Source organism: Chaetodon trifascialis, chromosome 4 (genome assembly GCF_039877785.1).
Source record: "Chaetodon trifascialis isolate fChaTrf1 chromosome 4, fChaTrf1.hap1, whole genome shotgun sequence".
In the NCBI taxonomy this organism is placed as follows: Eukaryota; Metazoa; Chordata; class Actinopteri; order Chaetodontiformes; family Chaetodontidae; genus Chaetodon; species Chaetodon trifascialis.
The window spans coordinates 8961887-8984942 of NC_092059.1; the positions used below are offsets into that span (position 1 = coordinate 8961887).

Here is a 23056-nt window from a genome sequence, read left to right on the forward strand (position 1 = left end):
AAGGAGAGCACCGTGCTGTCTGTCTGACTAGTAGTATTAAAAACTGACAGGAATCTGAAGACACCATTAAAAGCATAACATGTAACTGCAATTGTATCAAACACCAAGAATAAGAAAATCAAAACAGCATCAACAATAATTACAAAAGACCTCTCAGTGCTGGTAACAAATTGACTATAGTCTCTAATTATGTTCTAAAACGACTTTCTTCTCTCCACTCGCAGGTGAGAAATGTATTTGTGTTTACAGAGTGAGTGCACAGGACAGGAGTTTACAATAAAGCTTTCATTATTAGTCTAATTTCCCTTACATATGCACTGGCAAGTGGAAAAAAAAGCACACACGCACACACACAAACTGATCTTAAGTGTAATCCCACTATGAGGAAAAGGAAGCTTGGCTGCTCTCACTCCTAAACAAGTGATGCACACATACACCCTAACACAAGTGTTTTACATCAGCACATCTCTGCAATTACACAATACGCTCACATTACAAGGAAGGGCCTTGACAGTAAGACAGACAGTGTGTGTAAGAGGTTGACGCGTGGTTTAGTATGCACCAGTCAAGATCTTGTTTGTAAAATCTGAATTGCTATCGTGCGGAAACAGAAGCACCATTTTTTCCTGCAGAATCTGGGTCGGCAAAGACACACAAAGAAAGAAACGTCAGAGAAAAGTGAGGACAGTTCTAGAGCTGGAATCTAGCTGAGTTCAAGCCACAGCACCGTTGTTTTAAAAACACACAGCTTCGGAGTTTCTAGTTCTGTGGTGTGTGTGCGTGCGTGTGTGTGTGTGTGTGTGTGTGTGTAAAGGATTCAGGTGCGGTTGTGTCACCATGTTGTTAGGCACCGTCTGTGTGGCAATGCTTCACTCTCCTTGGCTTCAAGCCTCCTGTTTAACAGGTTGAGTTTAAGGTCACAATGCAGCACCAAAACACCCCTATTCACTTATATATATATATAATATATATACTCATATATATATAGACTGTATATAGATACATTTCTTATATACCTTTCTGTTTATGAGGGAGACAAACAAGGAAAAACAAAAGTTATGTACAAAAACAGTGTGTCTTGTTCACTGACAGATAAGCAGCTCGCTCTTGAGAGCAAAGCGAGCTGACATACGTTAAAAAGTGTGGCATGAGAAGCACGAGCAGAGGTCCTCACACCTGTTGACTCTGAGCCAGCTGTTGCAGAGTAGTTTTATCTAAAAGGTGGTGTCTACAGTTGTACACTAGGCATTCAAAGAACCAGACAATAGCATATTAAATATGAGAAAGGAAATGCCAAAAAAAGGCTTTACAAATGTCCCTGTGTACAGCACCAAGTATTCGATTTGTTTTTGACGTTTTCACTACAGAATAAATAAGATCAGGTACAGTCCAAATGTAGCACCATTGTTTTCAGACTGTGAGTCAAGTACACACACTGTTGCATTCTACAATGTCAACACATTTCAGGATTACAAAAAAAAAAGGAAAAAACAAAAGAAAAACAAATACCAAGGCAAATTTGAGACTGACGGCATAAATATAATAATCTAAATTATACACAACTATACAGTCGGAGAATGAATCACATTCACAGTACAAACATTGTTTACAAAAACAAATGACACAATTTAAAATTAAAAAAAAAAAAAAAGCAAAAAGGTGTGAAGAGCGTCCAGTAGTATGTTGTGGTTATGGTTAATGGTTTTGTCAGTGTGTGAGGATTTGCATGCATGAGTGTGTGTACGTGTGCGTGTGCGTGAACTTAACGCAGTATAATTCCACATACGTGTGTCCACGAGTCCTAAACAGTTGCTTAAACCTGCATTTCCCAACAGCAGAGATAAATACGAATAAGTTTAGCTTAAGAAGAGTTAAAAATTCCTGCTGTATTTCTGCTGCTGTCCCACGTGGTAGTGTGATTCACCCAATTGACTGAAGAAAATGTTAATAAACATAGAAATTAGTTGAGTCTTACTGTGTTTCTGGTACGTCTGGATTCAGCTTCACTAAAGCACTAAACAGTGTCGTCACAACTCTTTGACAGCACTGGGTCTACTCGTGACTAATGTCTACACAGAGCACCATCTCATTAAATGAATTTCATGGGGTCTTCCTAAAAAATGAAAATGTACCTGGCTCTGCTCAGCATTACTGGCACCCCTTCAAATGCTGCTAATTCACAATATATTCATAATTAGGCTGAAATCAGAACATTGTGTTCGGACTTCAAAACATACGCTTCATTATGTCCAGTTCATTCATTCACAATGAAAGCTGAATATGCCTGATTATTGTCACAAAATACCAAAAAAGCTCATTTTTGAAGTGAACAAACATAATTTAATTGATATGTTAAACAGCTGATGTTAGAAGAGAAACACTGAATGACACCTGAAGAAATCTTTTAATCACTCAGAACAGGAACTCTCTAGTTAGTAACAAAGAAAGGAAGTATTAGTTATTTATGGCCGCCGGAACAGCAATTTCATCATTTTTGTACCACTTTGCTTAACAGTAAGTAGCCACATTTTTAAAATAAATATGAATATACTGCAAATCATGACCATAACTGAAATTTAAGGGGTGTCAATAAACCAGCCAGTACACCTTCTGCTACATGAGTAACTATATCTCACTATGTAGGGATGCACCGATCTGACTTTTTCAGTCCTGATACCAACACATGGGCTTTGGGTATCGGCCCACACCGAGATCCAATCCGATACCAGTGTTTAATAAGCTGTATGCCTCCCTGTGTGCAAGAGACTGGGATGGTTCTCTTATGTATAAGGCAACATCAGGCTTGGTTTAAACATTGCTTTCCTAACTTTGTCAAACAAAATGGAACAAATAAATACACAGATATAAATGTACTGATGTTATTTGTTAAAATAATGGTATCCGCTATCAGATCGGTCCACTGCCACCGATACCCCATCCAGCTATTTGAGTCAGTATTGGACCGATATCGGATATCAGTATCAGTGCATCTCTATTACTATCCAGTGTGAAGTTAGAGCAAAGGTTCCTCATCTCGTTTCATATTCTGTTATGTTGCAAGAAATATTGAATTTCACTGATGGAAGAAAACAGAGATAAGAGAGCACGCATGCAGAGAAGCAGACTGCATGACATCCGAGCAGAGTTCAGTGAACTGGTCTGTGTGTGTGTCTGTGTGTGTTTGAGTGTGCACACACATGCACTCGTGTGAAAACTTTGGAGGGAACGTGACTCCTGATGACATTCATCTTAGAAAGGTGGACTGTGTGCTTCAGTCTATCTATTGTTCAAAATAAAAACGGATTATTTTGCTGAACACTAGTTGCTATAATAGTGACTAAGACAAACAAAATGGCACACCATCATACTGCTGAGCACCTTAATGTTGAACCAGACATCTTGGATATTTCAGCTTGTTCAGTGCTGGGAAGCAGCCGGTACTGATTTCCATATTGTAACAACATTTTAACACTCACACATAAACATGACCAGTACCTGTGAAATCTGCTCAAGGTAACCATAGTGGTGGTTACTGTGTGTGTGTGTCTGTGTGTGTGTAAGTGTGTGTGTCAGAGATCCCAGTACAGAAGCCGGTCTTGGAGGCGGTTGGGTAGTGCAGACGTTTTGAAGCACCAGTGAGTGAGGAGAGTGCCTTGGTCCACACCTGGACATTTGCATAGTTTATTTAATGTTGAGGTAGTTTTCATCAATTACCTGCAAAGAGGACAGAAAAAGGCAGCATGAGCGATTCTACGGCTGACAGGTTCCACACGGCAATGAGCAAATGTGCCGAAATATGTTGCATCCTGTGACTTTCAAAATAAAAACGTATCATCTTTTCATACTTTAAGTCTAAGAACAAACTTACCTTGTTCAATCAGAACAACAGCTTGTGGGAGCACAGGGAAAACAGGTATCCTGTGTCTCTCACTCCCTACCAGTCTCTCTCTCATTCTCTCCTTCTTTCCACCGTCTGATTGCCCTTCGCCCTTCCCCTCTCTATCCTCCCCCCTCCCCCATACTCCCTCAACCCCAAACCCTATCTAGGTCGGGAGCCAGGGAGCTGGGAGGTGGTGTAGGTGCCATGCATGCCCTGAGTCCTCCACATGCTCCCGCCACCACCTGAGCTGCTGGCCGGTGGTGGAGGGGGCAGCCGAGGGGAGTAGTGCACTGCGAATGGACGAGACGAGGAGGTGGTTGACAGAGAGGAGGATGAGGAGAGGGAAGCAGTCGCAGCAGCAGCAGAGACAGAAGCAGAGGAGGCAGAGGTGGAGGAGGAGATGGAGAGAGAGAGTGATGACTGTGCTCTCTGGTGGTGGAGAGAGGAGTGGGAAAGACGGGAGGAGTGGATGGAGTCTGATCGAGAGGATGGCGGGGTGTCAGAGTGCGTGGGTGCTGAGGAGGAGGGGACGCTGTGCAGGGGTGGGGGAGGGGGCAGGGAGAGCGTGGGAGGAGAAGGGCTATGCAGGACCGACTGGATGCGGCTGTGCTGGGCCTGGGACAGGGAGAGGGGGAGAGGTGAGGACACGGAGGCCAGGCGAGTGGAGGCTGGTTGGGTAGTGGTGTGCTGCTGGGTTTGGGAGGAGGTAGAGGAAGAGGAGGAGAGACTGAGCAGAGAGCTGAGGCCTCCAGAGGTGGGCAGTGTCGCCCCAAACTGATGGGATGACACTGTGGGAACCACGTGGTGAAATATACCTGCAAATCATACAGCAGAAATGGAGGGAGGGCGAGAGAGTGGGGACAGAGGGAAGAGAGAGCAGATACAAGTGGCAAAGAGAGCGAGAGGGAGGGGGACAAAGAGAGAAGCAAGGACTGAGCCAGGTTGTGCACAGCGCCAAGCGAGTCTTCGACAAGCACACAGAAAGCAAACAGAGTCAGTCCACTGTGACTGTAAGCAAATCAGTTTGGCCAATTTAGGACTGCAGATAAACAGTTTTAGTAGATTTCTGGGTTGTTTTTGCTCACGAGTGAAATGACTCTGACATACAACTCAACAGATACACCCACAGAAAATGATAATGTAATGCAATAGTTATATAACACATTAATAATCCAGGGTAAATCATAGATTTCCAGACTAATCATTGGTTCCGATTTTTTCTGAAGTATTCATTCTGCTAAAATGCAACATTTTCCAAGGGTGTTTCCAACTGCAGCACTCAAGCAGCCAGTTCATGTCAAAGCGAGGCAGCACACAGAGCCAGTCGGTCAAACTGTCAGCGAGGCGGACAGAAAGACAGCAGCGCTGGACCTCCACTTACCTGGCTCTTTTAGCAGGCCCATATCCTTGGACTCACACTTTTCTTTATCAAGATGACCCCAGGCTAAGACTATGACCTCACTCTAGACGTGGTTAAACTTTAACAGTTTGCTAATAGTGATGCTCACCTCCAGCTGCTCCCCCTGCCAGCCCCGCACTGGAGAAGCTTCCCAGGGCAGAGTGTCCGTTGACGAGCCGTGGGGTCCCACTCACCGTGGATCCGCCTGTCTGTGCCCCAAACAAGGACTGTAAGACTGAGGTCCCTCCAAGTGGGAATTGAGACCCCAGGTATTGTCCCACAGTTGATCCTGTGGTAGAGGACACTGCTACAGGACTGCTTCCCACCTTTCCACTCAGTATACCCCCTCCACTGCTGGCAGCAGCAGATATGAAGAGGTTCTGACTGGCAAGGCTGCTGTTTGTCTTCAGCTCCCAGTCCCGGGGGGCTTTCTGCTTCTGGAGGGCCTGGCGTTGGTCTGAACCACTGCCTCCCTGCACACCACCACCACCACCGCCGCCGCCTCCACCCCGGGTTCCTGGCTCCTGATTGAGGAAGGGGTTGGCAGTCACGTAGCTGGATGACTCTCCATCACTCCCTTTCCTCACCTGCGGATGCTGCTGTTTGTGGTCAGAATCTGAGTCTGTGCCCCTGCTCGAGCCCCCCATGCCGAACGGTGAGCCCCCCTGTCTAAGGTCAGAGTTGGGTTGCTTGGGGTCAGAAATGGGTGAAAAGGTGGATTTCCATTTGCCAGTAGAGGACAATGATGAAGAGGAGGCCTCACTGCCTGTGCTGTTACCACTGCTGCTACCAGATTTCCTGCCTAGTAAAGGGAAAAAAGAAGACAGGCTGACACTAAAGTTCAAGATTAAGTTTATATTTTAACAAGTGACATCTTCTTTTCTTACCTCTTTCACTATCCCCAAGTCTACCAGGTCCATCTCTGCTCTCCAAGGATATAGTGGCTATTTTTCTTTCAATTCTAGAGAGAAGGAATGATGGACAATCAAAACAGACATAAAGGTGATATTAATTCGATCTAAACAGAGCTGAGCCAATCAAAAGGCATGATGTCATACTTTCTTTCAATAACTTCAGATTGAAATAGAGTAGAAAGCAAAGAATGAGCTGTAACTGGTCACCTGTTTATTAAGCAGCAACCTAGAAGACTTCAGAAAAAGGGAAAAAAGCCTACAACTGTATTGGAGACCACGAAAGTAATCTTGCAAAAAGGGTGTTGTTGCTCTTCACATGACAATGACTAGATTACCGTGAACTGGAGCTGTCTGCAGGGTATCCTGAGTCCTCATCATCAGAGCTGGGGGCTGAGGAGTAACGACCTGTGCCATTGAGCTCCAGGGGGCGCTCTCTCTTCAAGATGGGAGGCTGATCCAGGTCCGGCCCGTTCGGGCTTCGGCTTGACTGTTCTGGAGAGGAGATGGCGGAAATCTCCAGAGGCTGGTTGATGTTGTTCACCTGTTGACCCAAAGGACACACAGATTACACCCAAACTCCACATGGCAATACAGGTTTTTAATAATGTGATAGCAAGCTCATTGTGTTCTTTATTCTCAGAGAAATCTGGGTGTACATGCACCAAAGACGCATAGTTGACAGACTAAACTCACCAGACACCAGAGACATGCTTGTAGAGTCTAATTATTCAAATACATGGCTTCATTAAATCGCAGTATGTTACAAATTGGAACCTTAAAAATCAATACCCTATCTGCTTCCTGTCAATTTCCTCTCTTGGTGCTTTAGATGACTCACCATGGAGTTAATGTTGAGCGGCGATCCTGAGGAGTGGTTGTTGGAGCTGAGCCCGGGGAATGACCTCCTCTTTGGGGATCCGCTGGCCGTGACAGCCACCGCGGAGCTGCGCTTCCTTCTCCCCCGCTTACGTCCCTCTTGAGAGCTGAGGCTGTGAGAGGAGTGTGATGATGTCGTGTGTGTGGGTGGGTGAGTGTGCTGTGTGCCAGGGGACTGGTGGTGGTGGTTTCCATGGTTACTGTGGTATCCCTGCTTGGCTGAGTTGCCGGTGTGATGGTGGAGGCGTGATCCTCCGGCCGCACTGCCTCCACTGCCTGACAGAGAGGAAGACGAGGATGAAGAGGAGGAAGAAGAGAAGAAGATTCTCCTGCGCAGTTCACTGTCCTGGGGGTCCGTGTCAGATTCACCTCCCTGGTGATCCTGTCCATCTTCTGGAAGAATCCTCGGGGGTCCATCTGCATACTGGAGCACCCCTCCAGTGCTGAGTGGGGGGCTCTGGATGGGACCTCCTCGGCCCATCGGTCCCGTCAAAAGAGCGTTGGTGTGTGGAGAAGGTGATGAAGAAGCACCATTATGGTCCTCAGGATGGGGACCTCCATTCATCAGCCCTGAATAGCCTAAACAGAGACCAAAGAACAGTTAGTGTTTAAGGAACCACAGGAGGAACAGACAGTCAAAAAGAAAATACAACACCTATATTTTTAAGTGAAATAAGCTCAAGATCATTCTATGGAAATGATGGTGAATACACACTGTGAACAATATATTCAGGGGTTGAAGGGTAACACTTACCATTGGTTTGCCCTGACTGAGACACAGGACTTGGAGTACTTCTCTGAAATTATGAATGCAGACAGCATATCACAATGTAATCCAAAGAAACACGTCATTAAAAAAAAATCTCAGATTTTAAAGGCATACATCTGTAATTATCAGGGTGAAAGTACTATAAACTGAAGTAACACTTCAACATTTCATTTATTACATCTGAAGCAGGTCACTAATAAAGAGGTACTTCAGAGTAATACTGTTGTGTAGACTGTCATGAACATACTCACCAGTCTCTCAGCACGACTGGGCAGCACCACGCTGGCCAGAGGGATGCTGACTGGTAGTTTACTTGGGTGGACAGTGCTGAGAGGGATACTTATTGGAAGGCTTGTAATGCTGTTATCACCCTGAACAGATGGGCTCCTCTCCTTACCACCCTGTATAAGAGAGCAAAGAGAAAATTAGTGTGTGTTAAGTGAAGAGTGGGAGAGCCAGATGCTGTAAGGGAGGCAGAAAACTGTATGCTTAAGAAAAATAAACATTTACCCTCTCAGAACTTTTATTCTGGGTATCACATGAGTTGGGAGAGGAGCAGTTCTGTTTGGCTCCAAGCGGAGAGTTAACACCACCCAATTCCCTGAAAACAAACAAAAACAGGCACATTCAGCTGCAACCAGTTAGCTGTCAATTGCCTTAAGGAGCAGGTTGGAGAACATGAAAATGAAAAGGCTTATTATTGAAAATGGAGAGCTTTTAGTGCCAGCCAACCTGTGTGCAGTCAGCCCTGGACCTCTCACATGAGCAGAGGCAGTGGGGTCCTGGTTAAGATGCCTTCGCAAGGCAATCTTGGCAGGGGAGAAGCGAGTGTAATCAGGAAGAGCGTAGGAGGAATTTTGCTGCCTCTGCCGGGCATCAGGAGTGGCGGGTACGATCTCGTGGTCTGGAGAGATGGGCAGGTAGCGAGAAAGGAGCTCTCCCTTGGTGTTGGTCCGGTCAAAACAGGGTGAGCTGGTGCCATTGATAGACAGCTCTGGGCTGACACCATTGAGGGCAGGGGCTGAGGACAAGCCAAGCTTGGAGGAGTCCATGTCTGCAGAAGAGCGTGATTCCAGGCTCTTCCGGTATGGAGAACCATCACAGGGGCTGTAGGATTTGAGCTGAAGCAACTCCTGCTGCCTTTGACTTTTCTCCAGCTCCACAATGCTGATCTACAAACAGACACCAGGGGGAGCCGTTACACTAAAAAAAACAGGCACTCTTCAACAACGCTGAAATGTCTGGGACAGTGTTTGTGACAGCAATTCATCAACTGTTCCTGAACGCTACATGTTATTCATAGTTAAGGTGACAAGGCTGATTCCTTTGACTATCTCCATAGAGTCAGTGGAACGGATGAAAGGGGGCGGCAGGATGGAAGAGGAGGCCAGAGAACACAGCAAGTATGGAGGAGTAGGCAAGAGGTGGAAGAAAGACGCAAGCAATTTGGAAATGAGTCCAGCAAATGGAGGAGGTGGACAGTGTACCTGCAGCTCCAAGCAGTGCCTCTGTTTCTCAGAGATTTGTCTGCGTAGCGCCTGCTTCTCCTTCAATAAACTCTCCAGACACAGAGAGCCCCAGTCGAGCTTCAGCTCCTCACATCGAGACTTAAGCTAGAAAACAACAAACAAATGCACTCGCCATTATCTGTTTGCTGGGAGGATGCTCTAGCAAAGTGAGATATAATTTAACATTGGCTTAAAGTGCAAGGCTGTGCAGTACAAACTGGAGCTGAACTCGGGATTCAACCACCATTATACAAGTTAAGAGCAGCAGGAATGGCAACAGGTGTAACCACTGTGATGCTGTAGTAATGACAAAAAAATAGCAAGCGCAGGGGTCTCACCAGTAGCAGACTGTGGTCTCTCAGCAAGGCCATGTCTCTCTCAAGCTGCTTAGTTTGTTCTTTCAGCTGACGGTTGTGAGCTGATATCTCCTTCTGGGCCTGCAGCAGGTCCTCCACAGTCAAGGCTTTCACTCCCAGCTTATGAGCACACACAGACACACATCATTAATCAGCTACAAGCACACAAGAGTTATTTTACATTAGGGAGAAGCCCTGTCTTTGCTGACCTCCAGTGGTTGAAGTTCTCACCTTGAAGCACTAATGCAGAAGTGCACAGAGGGTGTGATCACTGTAACCTGACACGACCGCTGGGTGTAATAAGAGCTTTCAACATAGTCCATATCTGATCATACCCACAAGATATGCTACGTGTGTCACAGGTGAAACAAACTTGAAGCTTCAATCAAAGCAGCTTAGTGTAAAGTTAATGCTATAAAACAACATGGCAAGAAAACACCCCACATACGCTCTCCCTCGCTCACACGAAAGTTGTGTTTAACTATCTGTTTAAACCACGTTCATTTGCAAATGGTGCGATAAGATTGTTGACTGTGTCTTTACAGCTGTTTACTGTGCAATAAAGTGGCAGCACCCACCTCATCTAGTTTGGTCTGAAAGAGACCTTTGATCTTGTCCTTGTGAGACTGACAGACAGAGTGGAGCTGCTCTGCCTGTCCTGACAGGTCCCTGTGTTTTTGCTGGAGACAGAAAGGCAAACAAGAATACAGGTAAAAGGCTGGGCAAAAAATGCAAAACAAATATCACAGGCTAATTAGCATTTTCTTTTGTGGATAACTTGTGGTTGAATACATGCCATTTAATAAATGCTGGCATGATATGGTAGCAAAAAGTTCAAGGAAAACAGCAGCAGTAGCAAATCAGCAATGTCTGATTACTGATCACCTTCTCCTGCTCTAAAAGCTGCTGCAGGTTGGAGCGGTACTGAGGGGTCTTCATGTGGGCCATAAACTGGAGGTATTGAACTTTGATGTTATCTGTAAAAAAGATGTAAGTTGGGGACACAGAAAGAGCAAGAGAGCAAACGGAAAAGGATATGTAATTAGTGACGTTGCTGGGGAAATGGACCTCAGACATTAGACAGACTGACATGCAAACAGTCAAAGTTACATCACACTTTGCAGACCATTTGACTGTATCGAAGCTAACCTAACACTAACACTAAAACCACCAATTTCAATGAACCGTGTTTTGTTTAGAGATTTGATCAAGGTGTGGTCTAACGTGCATGACTTGACAAGAACTTTGAGCATGACAGATATAAAAAAAAAAAAAAATCTGAGGTTTCATCTGCTCACCTAGCAGTTGTTGCAGACCAGGAGGAGTCGGGCTCAACAGCAGTTGACTAGAGGGATAGTGCTGGACCTTCGGAGGTAGCTGGTAGAAGGGACTCTGAGGTGGCCGGTACGCATCTGTACGCACAAGAAGCCCACTTCGGTTAAACTTTCATGATGTTCCATTCAGAAAAAGCAAATGTGTACTATTATAACGCCTAAAGGTAATATTTAGCATAGTCTCTGTATCTGTGTGTGTGTGTGTGTGTGTACACGTGTGTGCCCTCTGACCCTGAGGGGGTGCTGCAGAAAGGGTCTTGGCGTGCAGCAGATCCAAAGCGCTCTGGTTCTTCTTGTTTTTCTTCTCAGTGGCCGGGGCGGCTTTCTTGGGTCGGCCACGTTTCTTGTTGTTCAACTTGCGACCTTTGGACAGGAGTCGGGCTCTTCGGGGTTTGGCAGAGGGCTTGACCACTGTCACCAAGCTAGGACGCTCCTCCTCACCACAGGAGTCCTGCTGTAATATACGTGGACAAACAGAGTTGAGGTGTGTATCAGCCAAGAGACAAACACTTCAGTGACAAAATGGCACTCAGTGTAGACAAAAGGATTTCATATTTAATCTCGATCTACCTCATAAAGTCTCTCCACATAAAGTCTTTTAAATCCGTGCATGTCCTACCTTGTTTTGTTCTTTAGGTTTTGTGGGTGTGGTGCTATTGCTTTTACTGTCCTTCGTATCCTTCTGCTGACGTCGCCTAGCTGCCTCTTGCTCTTCCTGTTAAAAGATGAACCAATTTAATTGATTGATACCGAAAATATACCAGTGACGCTGTCAATGCACTGATGAAGAAGAACATGACTTACCCTGAGTTTAGGATTTTTGAGACTAGCAAAATAGTTTTCAAGCTGAAAGACAGGACAAGGAAAATGTTGATATTAGAACCTGATTTCATTAATGTCATTGTGAATCCAACCCTGTGCAGTCTGTACCCTCGATAAAATTAACTTTCTTGTGTCATTAAATGATAACATCTCTCTCATTAATGCAACTTTGAACATGAGAACATGAAGACCTGGGAGGATTTACAGCTTTTGATCAGTCACCCTTTGTCACAGCCAGTTCTTTGAGGCTGAGTTGCCCTTACTGTTACTCTTGCTTTCCACCAAAATACATCCTCTGAACTGTAAAAACAATTAAGCCGAATCCATATTGGAACACTATTTCTATTGTGGTACAATTCTAAGAAGTTACACCACCAGCCCTTGGCTACAAATGTGTCACAAATCATGAAGAGCAAGGAGAAAGCAGCCACATGAGCTTCACATGAGAACAAGATGGTCACTAGCACAACTTTGGCAGCCTGTCTGCTCTCTCGCTGGGATTCCCACTGCTAACCAGGGATTACTTTAACCAATTAGCAGAGTGACACATACTGTGTATCAGCGTTCTGTAATGCATGCCCTACCCTGCTCACTGCTGGAACTGACTACTCATTAAGACACTACCAGCTGTTATTATGGCAGCCTGTCTCTCGAGTTTAGGTTACTCTTTGTCTCTAAAGTGTTTGTACTGATTGTCAAACTCTCCTCTAATACAAATTCAACTCTCTGCATTTGAGCTCTCCACCAAGAGCTTCAGTGCTTACTATGGTGCGGTCTATGGTATGCAGGTAGTAGGACACTGGCTTTCCAGTCCAGGACACGGAGCCCCTGAGTGGAGAAAGCTCCACCACACGCATTATTGTGCCAATATCTGCAGAACAGAGAGGAAAAGCATGGAGATGTATATCAGACGCCAACAAAAGGCAGCATGAGACACTGAATTTTACACTAACTGTGACACTTACCACTCAAGTTTCGACTGTTTATTCTAAAATTTAAAGGTGCAAAAGGTTTGGAGGATACGATTTTCCCACCTGGAAATAAAAAAAAAACAACAGACAAAAAAAATCAGTTGTTTTCTTCTGATACATTCTAGATGCAGAACAGTGGACACATACTGAGACGCTTTGGAATAACAATGATATCAAACACAATCACTTCCAGCACTTTTTGCTGAACAGTCAAAACTGAGAGCCATGCGGAGTAGTGGGGCTGTGAGGTCAAAGGTCAAGTGCCAAGCGATGACATAGTGGTGACTGTATACCATAAACCACTGTTTAAATGACAACAGCTGACTTGATATTTTTTCCATTGAGTTAAGGCATCACTCCCACTGCTCCCAACACAGGGCCTTAATGTTTTCTACGCAAGCTAAAAGCTCTGGTGTCACATGGAAAAGCTATTAGCATCCGCTATCTAAAAGCCTTATTTGTCAACCTTTGATCAGGCCTCATAAAATGTCTCACTTTGTTGAGACTCATCAACCAACTGCTCTGCCATACAAGTCAATTAATTACATTTTTAATGATAAAGTAACAGAAGGCACACTGTGAGGACTAAAGGAATTACCATTTGATACTTGCAGCTCACTGTTCTGTTTAAGAAAAGCTTGCTGAGGTTCGGTTAGTGGAAGTATTGAACAGCAGCGTTGGGGATGTTGTCAGCTTCCAAGCAACTCCCTAAATGTAGACGTACTTTCCAGTATAAATATCCACAAATCAACCCTGTATTTATTGACTGCTCTTATGATTGATGGAACACATCGTCAGAAATATGTTGGAAACATCTTCCATTCGGAAATCCATCCACGTTTTAAGCCTGAAGCGCAGAGCGACAGTCAAACAGCAGAGGAATTTTATAACTTCCTAAAGCTGCATCACATTTTTAAACAGCATGCATTTCATTAGCATGGTGCCTCAAAGGCTGTCACATCACGGCCCGCTGGCTACCGGCCAATTCGGTAAATAATACAATGAATTACATTCATGCATGATTGACTGCTGTGAGCACTCATTAATGATTATTTTGATTATCTGATAAAGATAAAAGAATGAATGATAAAAAAGTGAGTGTGTGTTCTCTGTGTGTGTTCTGTGTGTGTGTGTGTGTGTGTGTGTGTGTGTGTGTGTGTGTGTGTGTGTGTGTGTGTGTATGTGTGTGTGCGTACTTTGAACTTAATATACTGTAGCTCTAGGCATTAATCCACAATCAGTCAACACAAAAACCATTTAGCGGTTAGCTGAAAAATACTAACCTTCCTTCATGTTAGCAAAACGCTCCTTCAGCTGGTGATCTACTTCTGGACCAAAGGCAAAGTTATTCACAAAAATAATACTGCAAGACAGACAAAGAAAGAAGCAATTCAGTTGGCGAAATATATTCCTCTCTCACAATTTGACTTTCATGGTAAATACATTTTTTTTACTACACAGTACTGAGGACACATTTTCAACAAGGGCGGACAACTTTCCACTAAATCTTCCATACAGACGTCATGCATATAAGAGTGTCAAAAGCAATAAAAAAATTTCCTAATGATAATATTCATTACAGGGCTGAACCATTCCTTTGTTGTATGCCATGTATTATGTTGCATTCTAATATACAGCACTTCTTATTGTTCTCATCCTTCCATGCACACATTCAGCATAGATATTGCTCCTGCGGTCGGGTCTGATACACCACCTTGTGTTGGCGATCCTTTCCTTCCATTCTTCAGACAGAAAGTCACCCCTCTCCAGCTGAAAGAGATAGACCAAAGTATGGGTTGGACATCCTGAATACACGTGGATCTGCAGAACGCCCAATATTCACAAATAATAAGTGTGCATTACAGCTAAACACCACACTAAGAATCAACTTACTGTGTACTCCCCGTGTTTCTTTCCATACCATTTCATCCACTTTTTAAACTCTTTATCCATGGTCTGAAACACAGAATGTGAATATTAATATCCAAACAAAATGTTAATGAAAGTATTTTTTCAAATAAACAAAAAAAATTTGAAAACAAAATTGCACAAGATGTGCGTTTCTGCAGTTCCAGAGAGGAGGATTAGTGAGTTACCGAGAGCCCTTTAGTGAAATTCTGAATGTTGCATTCATGATTCACAGAAAATCCCCCATTTCTGAAAGTGGCATGACTGAAATCTGGTGTCTTTTATTATGATAAGTAACTGAGCTTTGAGTTGATTTGCAGCTGGCTAGATTAACTGAAGTCAGGACACATTTTGACTAAGAATAGCGCCTTGGCAAGGGTCAGTGCTGGTGTGGGTGTGTTGCTACAGGGGAATGATGAGAACATGAAACATGAACCGGAATATCCACTTTGGAAAACCTCCTCTGCCAGACTGCTGTATATTTGCCAGAAGTGCCTGCAGTGGCAATCACAGTACTGTGTCTGTCTGAATGCAGACGCTCGTGCTTTTCTCAGCTCCCTTTCTGGAATACCCCCCTGGTCCTGTGTGAAATATTTATGGAGTTACCTCTGCATAGGTAGCTGGAATGTCGGCTTTCTCTACACCGTAGTAGTGTTTACAGTTGGTTGCTGCTGCAACCTGCAGCACTACCTGCCCCACTCCTGCAAATAAGAGACAATACGTTCACGTCTTAGACCAAACAGACAAAGTTAGCTACCTTGTTTTTAGCAATTACATTGAAAACCCTTTTTTTCCACCTCCACTGGCCTCCTGTTCTACTCCTACAACTCTAAACACATTCAGTGTCTGGTGATAAACTACTAAGTGGCTTATTTCCTGTTTCTCTCTCTGGCAGACATGGTGTTACATAAAAAGCTGTGTTGGATTGATTCTTTTTGAAACCTGGACATCCCAAAATAACAGCTGACTAACCACTGCCAAGGTCAACAAAGGTGTCATCTTCCATCATTTCCATCTCGTCGATGATCTGAGACACCAGGTCGAAAGAGGTCTCTCCGTACACCTCAGGGGAGAAGGGCTCATAGTTGTTCAGCTTCTCCGGGTCTGTCACTGAGTGGTTGTACACCTGCTGCAGGATGTGTCTCAGCAGCCCATTGGAAGGACGTTTGTTCAGCTTCATAGGCTGGGTGGTCCCCTTCCACTATAAGGTGGGATTATAAATTTAATGGCACAAAAAACAATCATATCAAGGCAAAGTGCTCGATGCATTAGAGAGTAGATATTATCAAGTGGTGCAAATATCTTGGTCCAAAGCTGGAAGCAAAAACATTTATTCTAGATATAGATGTCGAACTTTAGTCTTGTGAGACAGTATTAGGTCACGTATGGCCAGACTCAAAGGGAACACTGGAACAGACTCACAGTACTCAGTTACACTGTTGTTCACTTTTAGTAGCTACTGTTTTCACTGCAATCACTTCACCTACACAGCACTAAAACACCTTCATCCAAACAAACTCACCAGCTGGTGAATGCTGTCGATGGCCCTGTTGTACTTATCACAAAGTCTCTGCATACTCTCAAAGCTGGGAGAATAAAAAGACACAAAATCAATACTGTCATTCTGTACCAGATGAAATCCAACATCTCAGACTGATGCCTATTTTACCACTGACTTCCCCAGAACAATTTTCATCTTATTATAACTGAAAATAAAATACTGTGCTCAAATTTGTGTCATTTGTGGCATGGACAGGGCTTAAGTTATATAAAAAAATGTACCATAAGATTTTGGACAAGTCCTTTTTAGTATGTTATCAGGTTTGTTTGTTTTTTTCAGTGTTGGTGACGCTAACAGGTTTTGACGTGACCCTCAGCTCACCTCTTGGTATCGTAGTCAATGAGTACGTAGTTTTCCATAGCAAGTTTGAGGTCTGGGATCTCCTCACACACCCACCTACAGAAAGCACACACACAAAATCGTCACTACATCTGACACCTGACACAGTCACTTGCTGTCTGTGTGAATGTGGGACTTGAGTCAGAGAGAGAGGGGAGACACTTACCGAATGGTCTCGATGATTTCATGAGCAGCATCATGGTGCTTATCCTAAAAACAGAGGGGGTGGAAGGGGGCAAAATATTAAACCCTCAGTGCAACCCATTAAATTCAACAGTACCACAAACTACAGCCTCCAAAGCACCCATAAAGTTTAATCATCACCTCTCAAAAACAATCTCCGGAAAAACTAAACATTATAGCCTTTGTGACAGTAGGATTTATGGTTTAAGATAAGCGTACCTAATAAACTTAATAAAGTGGCAACTGAGTGTGTAAAGTCCAAAACAGTATATATAGCTTCCCTTTATATATAAGAAACTCTACAAAGAGGGTAGCATAACACAGAAAATAAAGAATGCCGGTAACATTAACAAATAGAGTCCATGCACTTCTGTCTACTTTCAATGGTTATTGCAGTTCGAGGTAAAGCAATTTAATGTACCATTTACATGAACTCTACTGCTATCATGGCTAAGTGAAATGTCCCAAATAAGAATAAATAAATACACAATGATAACACTGAAAATCATAAGGCAAAGTATTTGAACAACTATTTCCTGGCTATGCATATCATTTATTCAACGGTGAGCAGAGTCAAATGTAAAGTTTACATTCATTAAAAACATGGACGGGCATGCCAAAATAACTTCTTTACACCTTCATGTTGCCACAATACAATGACCAAAACAACAATTATGTCTGATTCATCCTCTCATTGACACCTGGCAGACATAACGGTCACTGCAGACACTCTGTCGCTGGATGCTGTTCAGACTACACAGGAACTCTATCAATGTTTACAACACATACTATACTCTCTCAATGAGGCGGACTCTCACCCACAGCAGCAGTCGATTATATAAGCCTCTATTTTCACAGGACTGTAAGTCTTCATAACAAAGCTGGAGACAGTTTGAATTTTGAATTTTTCTATTAAATTACTGCATTGTCATGTCTTGGAGCAGTTTTCCCAAGGAATCAGAAGTCAAACTGTGCCTTAATCTAGAATAGGCAGAATGGTGGCTTTATGAGACACGTCTTGAATTAAGCTTTGTTACTTCTTGTGACATATGGAGTGAGTTTACAAGGACACAAAAAGTCCACAATCTGAATCTGAAGAACAGAAAGAGACGAAACAAACACTTTAAAAGTGATACGGACGTAGAGAAAGGGTACTTTATGTTTCCCTCTTTGTGGCAATAATGCAAGCTTGGGCTCCAGTAGTGAAACAACCTCTACTGCACTTTCTTTGTAATTAAATTAAATGTAAATTGTAAATCTCTTCAACAGATTTCTGCAAAATTACTGAGTGTGTCCGGGCAATAAATCCTATTCTGTCTCACAGTGCTTATATCATTACCTGTTATGTATCTCTAACCTTCCAGGAAAACGGTTGTTAATTAAAGATTACAATTTTAAGAGTTCATTTTGAGTCAGCTTAATCAAATCATTCCAAAGCCCGTTTGAGAAAGCCAATTTAAGTTAATCTGATTAAAAATGCACCCAAGTGTATAAAAAAAGCTTAATAAAATAAGATAAATCATATTGATCCCCTGCAAAGAAATCTATAGTTAGTAATCTTTGCAGGAGTGCGCTGAGCAGCTCTGTGTGTAATAGGACTCAAGTTACACCAGGAGCGCAGTCAGCCTGAGCCTGTTGCCTGAGCTGACCCACTGACCCACTTTCAGTCTCCTGCTCCAGCCATTGCCAATGAGAGCCTCTGGTGGAGGGAAAGAAAAGAGGGAAAGCAAGAGAGGGGGAGAAATCAGACGGTAAAGTAAAAAAAGTGAAAGCGAGAAGAGCTACAGACTAGGGAGAGTGAGGGGGCCAGAGAGAGGAGGGGATGCCTGGTATTTGTCAGCTGTTTGAGGCCTGGCACAGCCACCGCAGCTAACAGCTCACAGCCTGGAGCTCCCGGCTTCCCGCTCAATACTGCCCGCCACTACTAGGCAAACTTCCGCCAAAGCTCAAACATGCATGCGCACACACTCAAATATGCATAACACAGGAAATCTACTATTTCTGTCAGCACGATGTTCCGGTTACAGCTGTATCTTCAAGCTAGCTGCTAGCCTTGTTGGTAATAAGCAGCATGAGCTACAAATCTTCAACATACACGAGCACAACTCATTTGATACACTGTGTTCCACTAAATAGGGAAGGTATACAAGGTGTGTGAGGGAATGAAAGAGACTGTGTGAGCGAGCGAATGAGATGCTGAAAAGGGGGAGGTCACCTGCTCACACAAAGACGGCACACAGCAACACCAGCACAGGGCTGCTGCTAAAAATAAACACTGTCTGAAAGCGAGAGTCAGACAAAAAGAACAGGAGACCCTCCTCTCTCCCCGCTGTGGGTATACTGACGCATGCACGACTCCTCCTCTCTACAACACCTCTTCAGTCAATCTCTCCTAACATCAGTGTGACGCATCGTGGGTGTAGGGGTTTTACGCTACACCCTACTCCTCTACGTAAACTTCAGCAACCCACGAGAACAAATGACTAAGGCAGGCGTGCCACTTTCAGTTTTGTACTATTCTTGATTACCATGACACACAACTAATTTGCATGGTGGCAAACTAACAGAGCATCAGTCCCTAAAACAAGGTAGCTTACCTTTACTGTCTTTTAAGCAGACAGAGAAGATTTGTGAAAAGGTGTTTTGTGTCCAGAGGAGCTGTCTAGACATGGTCATTTGTTTATCTTGAAGTCACATGTTGATGACACTATAATTTAATTGACCTGCACTGGCTGCCTGCCTGCTTCCAACATATAAACACTGTGCATTAACTGTCAATAGCCATAATAGTGAAATTCAAATATGACAACTGCCTTTTGTTTTTCCATTTCAGCACTGCAACAACATCTCAGCGCTATGCCCAGACATCACTGGTTTTACTACAGTAATTTCAGCCTTGTAAATAATAGGTGAAGTACACAGGTGAGCACCAAACCAAAGACCCTCATTAGCGGTTGAGCAGCAGAGTGTGTCTTAAATGCTATGTAGGTTTGGTTAGTGCCCACACCCAGAACCAGATGGACAAAGAGCTGCACCCCACCAGAGGTGCTCTTCATATGGAAGCATTTACAGATGCACAGATGTGGGGATTTAGTGAGAGACAGGGAGAAACACAAAGCAAAAGAAAGAAAGACAGAGCATTTTTATTGGCTTCATTCGCAGTGCTGGATTAGAGTAACATGCCTGATACTGCAACAGCCTGTACAACAGCCATGTTGTGTGTGTATCAAAACACAGACAGCACTGTGTTCATGCTCTGTGGGTGAGATAAGCAATCTTAATGCTCTGTGGGGGTGAAGAATGAATCTACATGGAGTGGGATCTGCTGCTACCAGCAAGCAGTTCTACAAGGGTAAAAACTCATCATTAAACGTGACTGGAAAAAACAAAACACTTGAGCACAAATACTGGCATGTGTTTTTGAAATCTATTAATATAACACTGCTGAATAGGAGTAGTCTATTCTATCCTCCTCCCTGTTGAGTTGACCATATGGACATGAGAGGAGGGGAGAAGAGAGAGGAAGTCTTTCCCCTTTGAAAACAGGAGGACAACACCACATGAATAGGCTCCATATTGCAGAACTCCACATGCAGGACCATCAGCTGTTTCTAATTCAGTGCACGACAGCTAGTCCCAGTATAAATAGCTAAACATGCAGGTCAACAGTATAAATTCCTGACATGCTTGTTCTTGTGTTTATCCTTACAGACTGTAAGAAAATAGACAAGGCAATAAATTCAGGAGGGTGGAACTGTGAGTGTTATCAGACTCTGGCCTGGTGTAAAGGGAGGGTCAACTCTGTCAGCCAAAATAGAAAGGAGCGGCTGATTACATCAAAAAGAAACTGACTCTGACTTGAAACTCATTCAGTTCTTACTGTGATGATGGAATACATAAACTAATGATGACTGCAATTACCAGACAGCGAGTGTGGGTGGGGAGAAGATGTACCAAAAGACACCACATTCTCAGAAAGTCAGCTTTTTACAGTCAGTACTGACTGTCATACTGCAATTACTATAAATGAGAAACACAGTTTAAGTTAACTGTATACACCATTGAAAAGCCCACAAAACTTGCAACCGCTTCCCTTTCCGTTTCTCCCCAGTGAGTCGACTGCAATTACCCCCTGATGTGTTGACAGCACGCTACATGGAAATACAACTGAGGGAAGAGGAGTCTCTTTCTTGGAAAGCACGACTATTACTGCCCTGAAAACTGACAGTTCGGGGATCGAATGGACGTATAGAGTTCAAACTGCAAAACACTACCAGCTGGTCTCAATCATAAGGATGTCATGAGAAAGCCAAACACAGAAAGCACTCGAGGAATGCGATGCGGCTATACACATGCACGTAGCGTCGACAAGCACAGACCTCACAAAGTTCATACACACGGAGCTTGTACATAATCTCTACATCGCTGTATGTCCTGTCTGGCTGTTGTCTGGTGTCAATCAAATGGTGGATCCGAGAAGAGACAGTCAGGTATAATCTCTTTCTGGTCCACTAACATGTGTTTCAGTCCGAACACGAATATCACAACCGAAACGCTTTGGGTAAAAACTAAGCCACAGTGAAACTGACATGATAGTGGATGTGAAGGGCTGCTTCAATTTCAAAATACCGTACTGAGTGTCAATATCTGGGTTAGTTGTACTTGTCGCTATCTAGTAACGTTAACGTTACTGTGCTCAAATGTTTCTTAGTCTCTTTGTTATTATATTCCGGGAATCATTAATATTAGTACAGGTCAAAAACAAGCTCAGTATCTGATCAGTCGTCGCTGTTGGCTGATTCACCATAATTGTCACCATCCCGACCAGTATGACCTGATTCTTCGGACGAGCGTGCCATGGCTCCTTCAGCTAGCCAATGTTAGCAAAGAGCTAGCTAACAAAGACAAAAACAAAGACAAAACCTAAATCTGTACCCGGTGAGTTGTGAGGTGTAACACTTACGTATACTGGTAATGGCCACGGATAGCCGGCAGGTTCTGCTCCAACCGGCGATTTGAGCTTGAGCTCCAGCTTTTCTCCCATTCTACACTTCACGGCGGCTTGGCTGTGGTAGATAGCTAGCTAGCTAGTAACTGCTCTCTGTTAGCCAGCTGGTCGGTTAGCGAGCGAGCTACAACGTGAACATTTTGTAAGAAAAAAACGTTGAAACGCGTGGAATAAAAAATACGTCGACGCTCGTTGCGCGGCAAACACACACACAATACGGCCAAGTGAAAAAATGTATCTGCCTCGGTTTTCTATTTCGAATAAAATGCCTGTTTATGTCCACTGGCAATAACACCTCGTCCGTATCGCCGCCATCTTGCCCGGCATGAATATATATGGCAGGGGGCCACTGGTAGCAGAGGGGACACAGACGTCACCGACGGGACCGTGATCTCAGCGCGTGGGCCAGCAACACGGAGCACGAGCGAGCACCCGTCCCACGGCGCGTGAGAGAATAGTTAACATTGCGACTGTGTTCCAGCTCAATCCAGAAATGTTCACGCGGAGCTAATAGCGGTGAATGATAACATTGTACATTAAGTCAAGTCTATTTTAAACCGTGATGAAATGACTCAACAAAAATTCCCAATCAAAACAAATCAAAACAATCACTCAGCCTTCTATAAATATTAGATCCAATATTTCTTTATCTTTCAAAAAGAAAAACTTTTATTCATGAATGGACATAGTGCTGACTTTCACTCTAATATAACTAAGTTTCGAGCACAAAATCAGGGCATAATTTACACATTTTTAAACACTGATCGTTTAATTATACATTATATAGTTATTAATGCTATATGGGTCATTCTTCAACTATGGTCAAATTTGGTCTCAAAAATTTTTGAAAATCAAACACATATTTTAGGTAATATTTTGATATGTTTTGCTTATCCATTATGTGTAGAAATACATTCTGGTAGCTGTTGTGATGTAATTATATAGATAATATATATTTATATTTATATATTCCATCACAATGAAAACCGTGATGGAAATGACTGTTGTGGAAATGACAATGTGTCACATTTTTTCAAAAATCTCATGTTGTATTAGCATGCTAATCTCTGTTTTAAAGCTGGCATTAAATATATACAAAATACACGAAATGAAATGTTATTTTAATCATTATCTATAAATTAAAAGAAAATATGAGCTGTTTGGAAATGATGACCAATAAACACATTCTTTGTTTGGGAAATATTTACCTTGATTTTTGTCAGCTTTC

General features: G+C 43.4%; 1 protein-coding gene across 2 annotated transcripts; it reads right to left on the minus strand.

Moving 5' to 3' along the window:
• Positions 1–2322: 2322 nt before the first annotated feature.
• On the minus strand, positions 2323–22165 carry dot1l (DOT1-like histone H3K79 methyltransferase). 2 transcript variants are annotated; one of them, XM_070960612.1, is made up of 28 exons: positions 21784–22165; positions 16804–16847; positions 16620–16694; positions 16260–16323; positions 15710–15938; positions 15344–15438; positions 14723–14785; positions 14544–14599; positions 14113–14192; positions 12824–12892; positions 12623–12729; positions 11841–11882; positions 11656–11751; positions 11268–11490; positions 11001–11114; positions 10588–10679; positions 10281–10382; positions 9685–9822; positions 9326–9451; positions 8571–9010; positions 8349–8439; positions 8090–8239; positions 7824–7866; positions 7032–7648; positions 6529–6734; positions 6167–6240; positions 5389–6081; positions 2323–3714 (listed from the first exon to the last, which is right to left on the minus strand). In XM_070960612.1, the coding sequence occupies exons 1-28, from the start codon at positions 21862–21864 to the stop codon at positions 3707–3709; spliced, it is 4218 nt and encodes a 1405-aa protein (XP_070816713.1). In that variant the 5' UTR covers positions 21865–22165; the 3' UTR covers positions 2323–3706. The 2 variants fall into 2 exon arrangements, with proteins under 2 accessions (XP_070816713.1, XP_070816712.1); XM_070960611.1 differs by lacking the exon at positions 2323–3714 and adding an exon at positions 3955–4695.
• Between the last annotated feature and the right edge of the window lie 891 nt (positions 22166–23056).

Bases quoted from the DNA above. Each gene is read 5' to 3' on its own strand.
- dot1l (XM_070960611.1), bottom strand. From the start codon at position 21,864: ATGGGAGAAAAGCTGGAGCTCAAGCTCAAATCGCCGGTTGGAGCAGAA. The intron at 14,600-14,722 runs GTAAGTTGATTC...TATCTCTTTCAG, and splicing joins AGAAACACGGGGAGTACACA to CTGGAGAGGGGTGACTTTCT. The intron at 6,241-6,528 runs GTAATCTAGTCA...CCTTCTCTCTAG, and splicing joins GCAGACAGCTCCAGTTCACG to AATTGAAAGAAAAATAGCCA.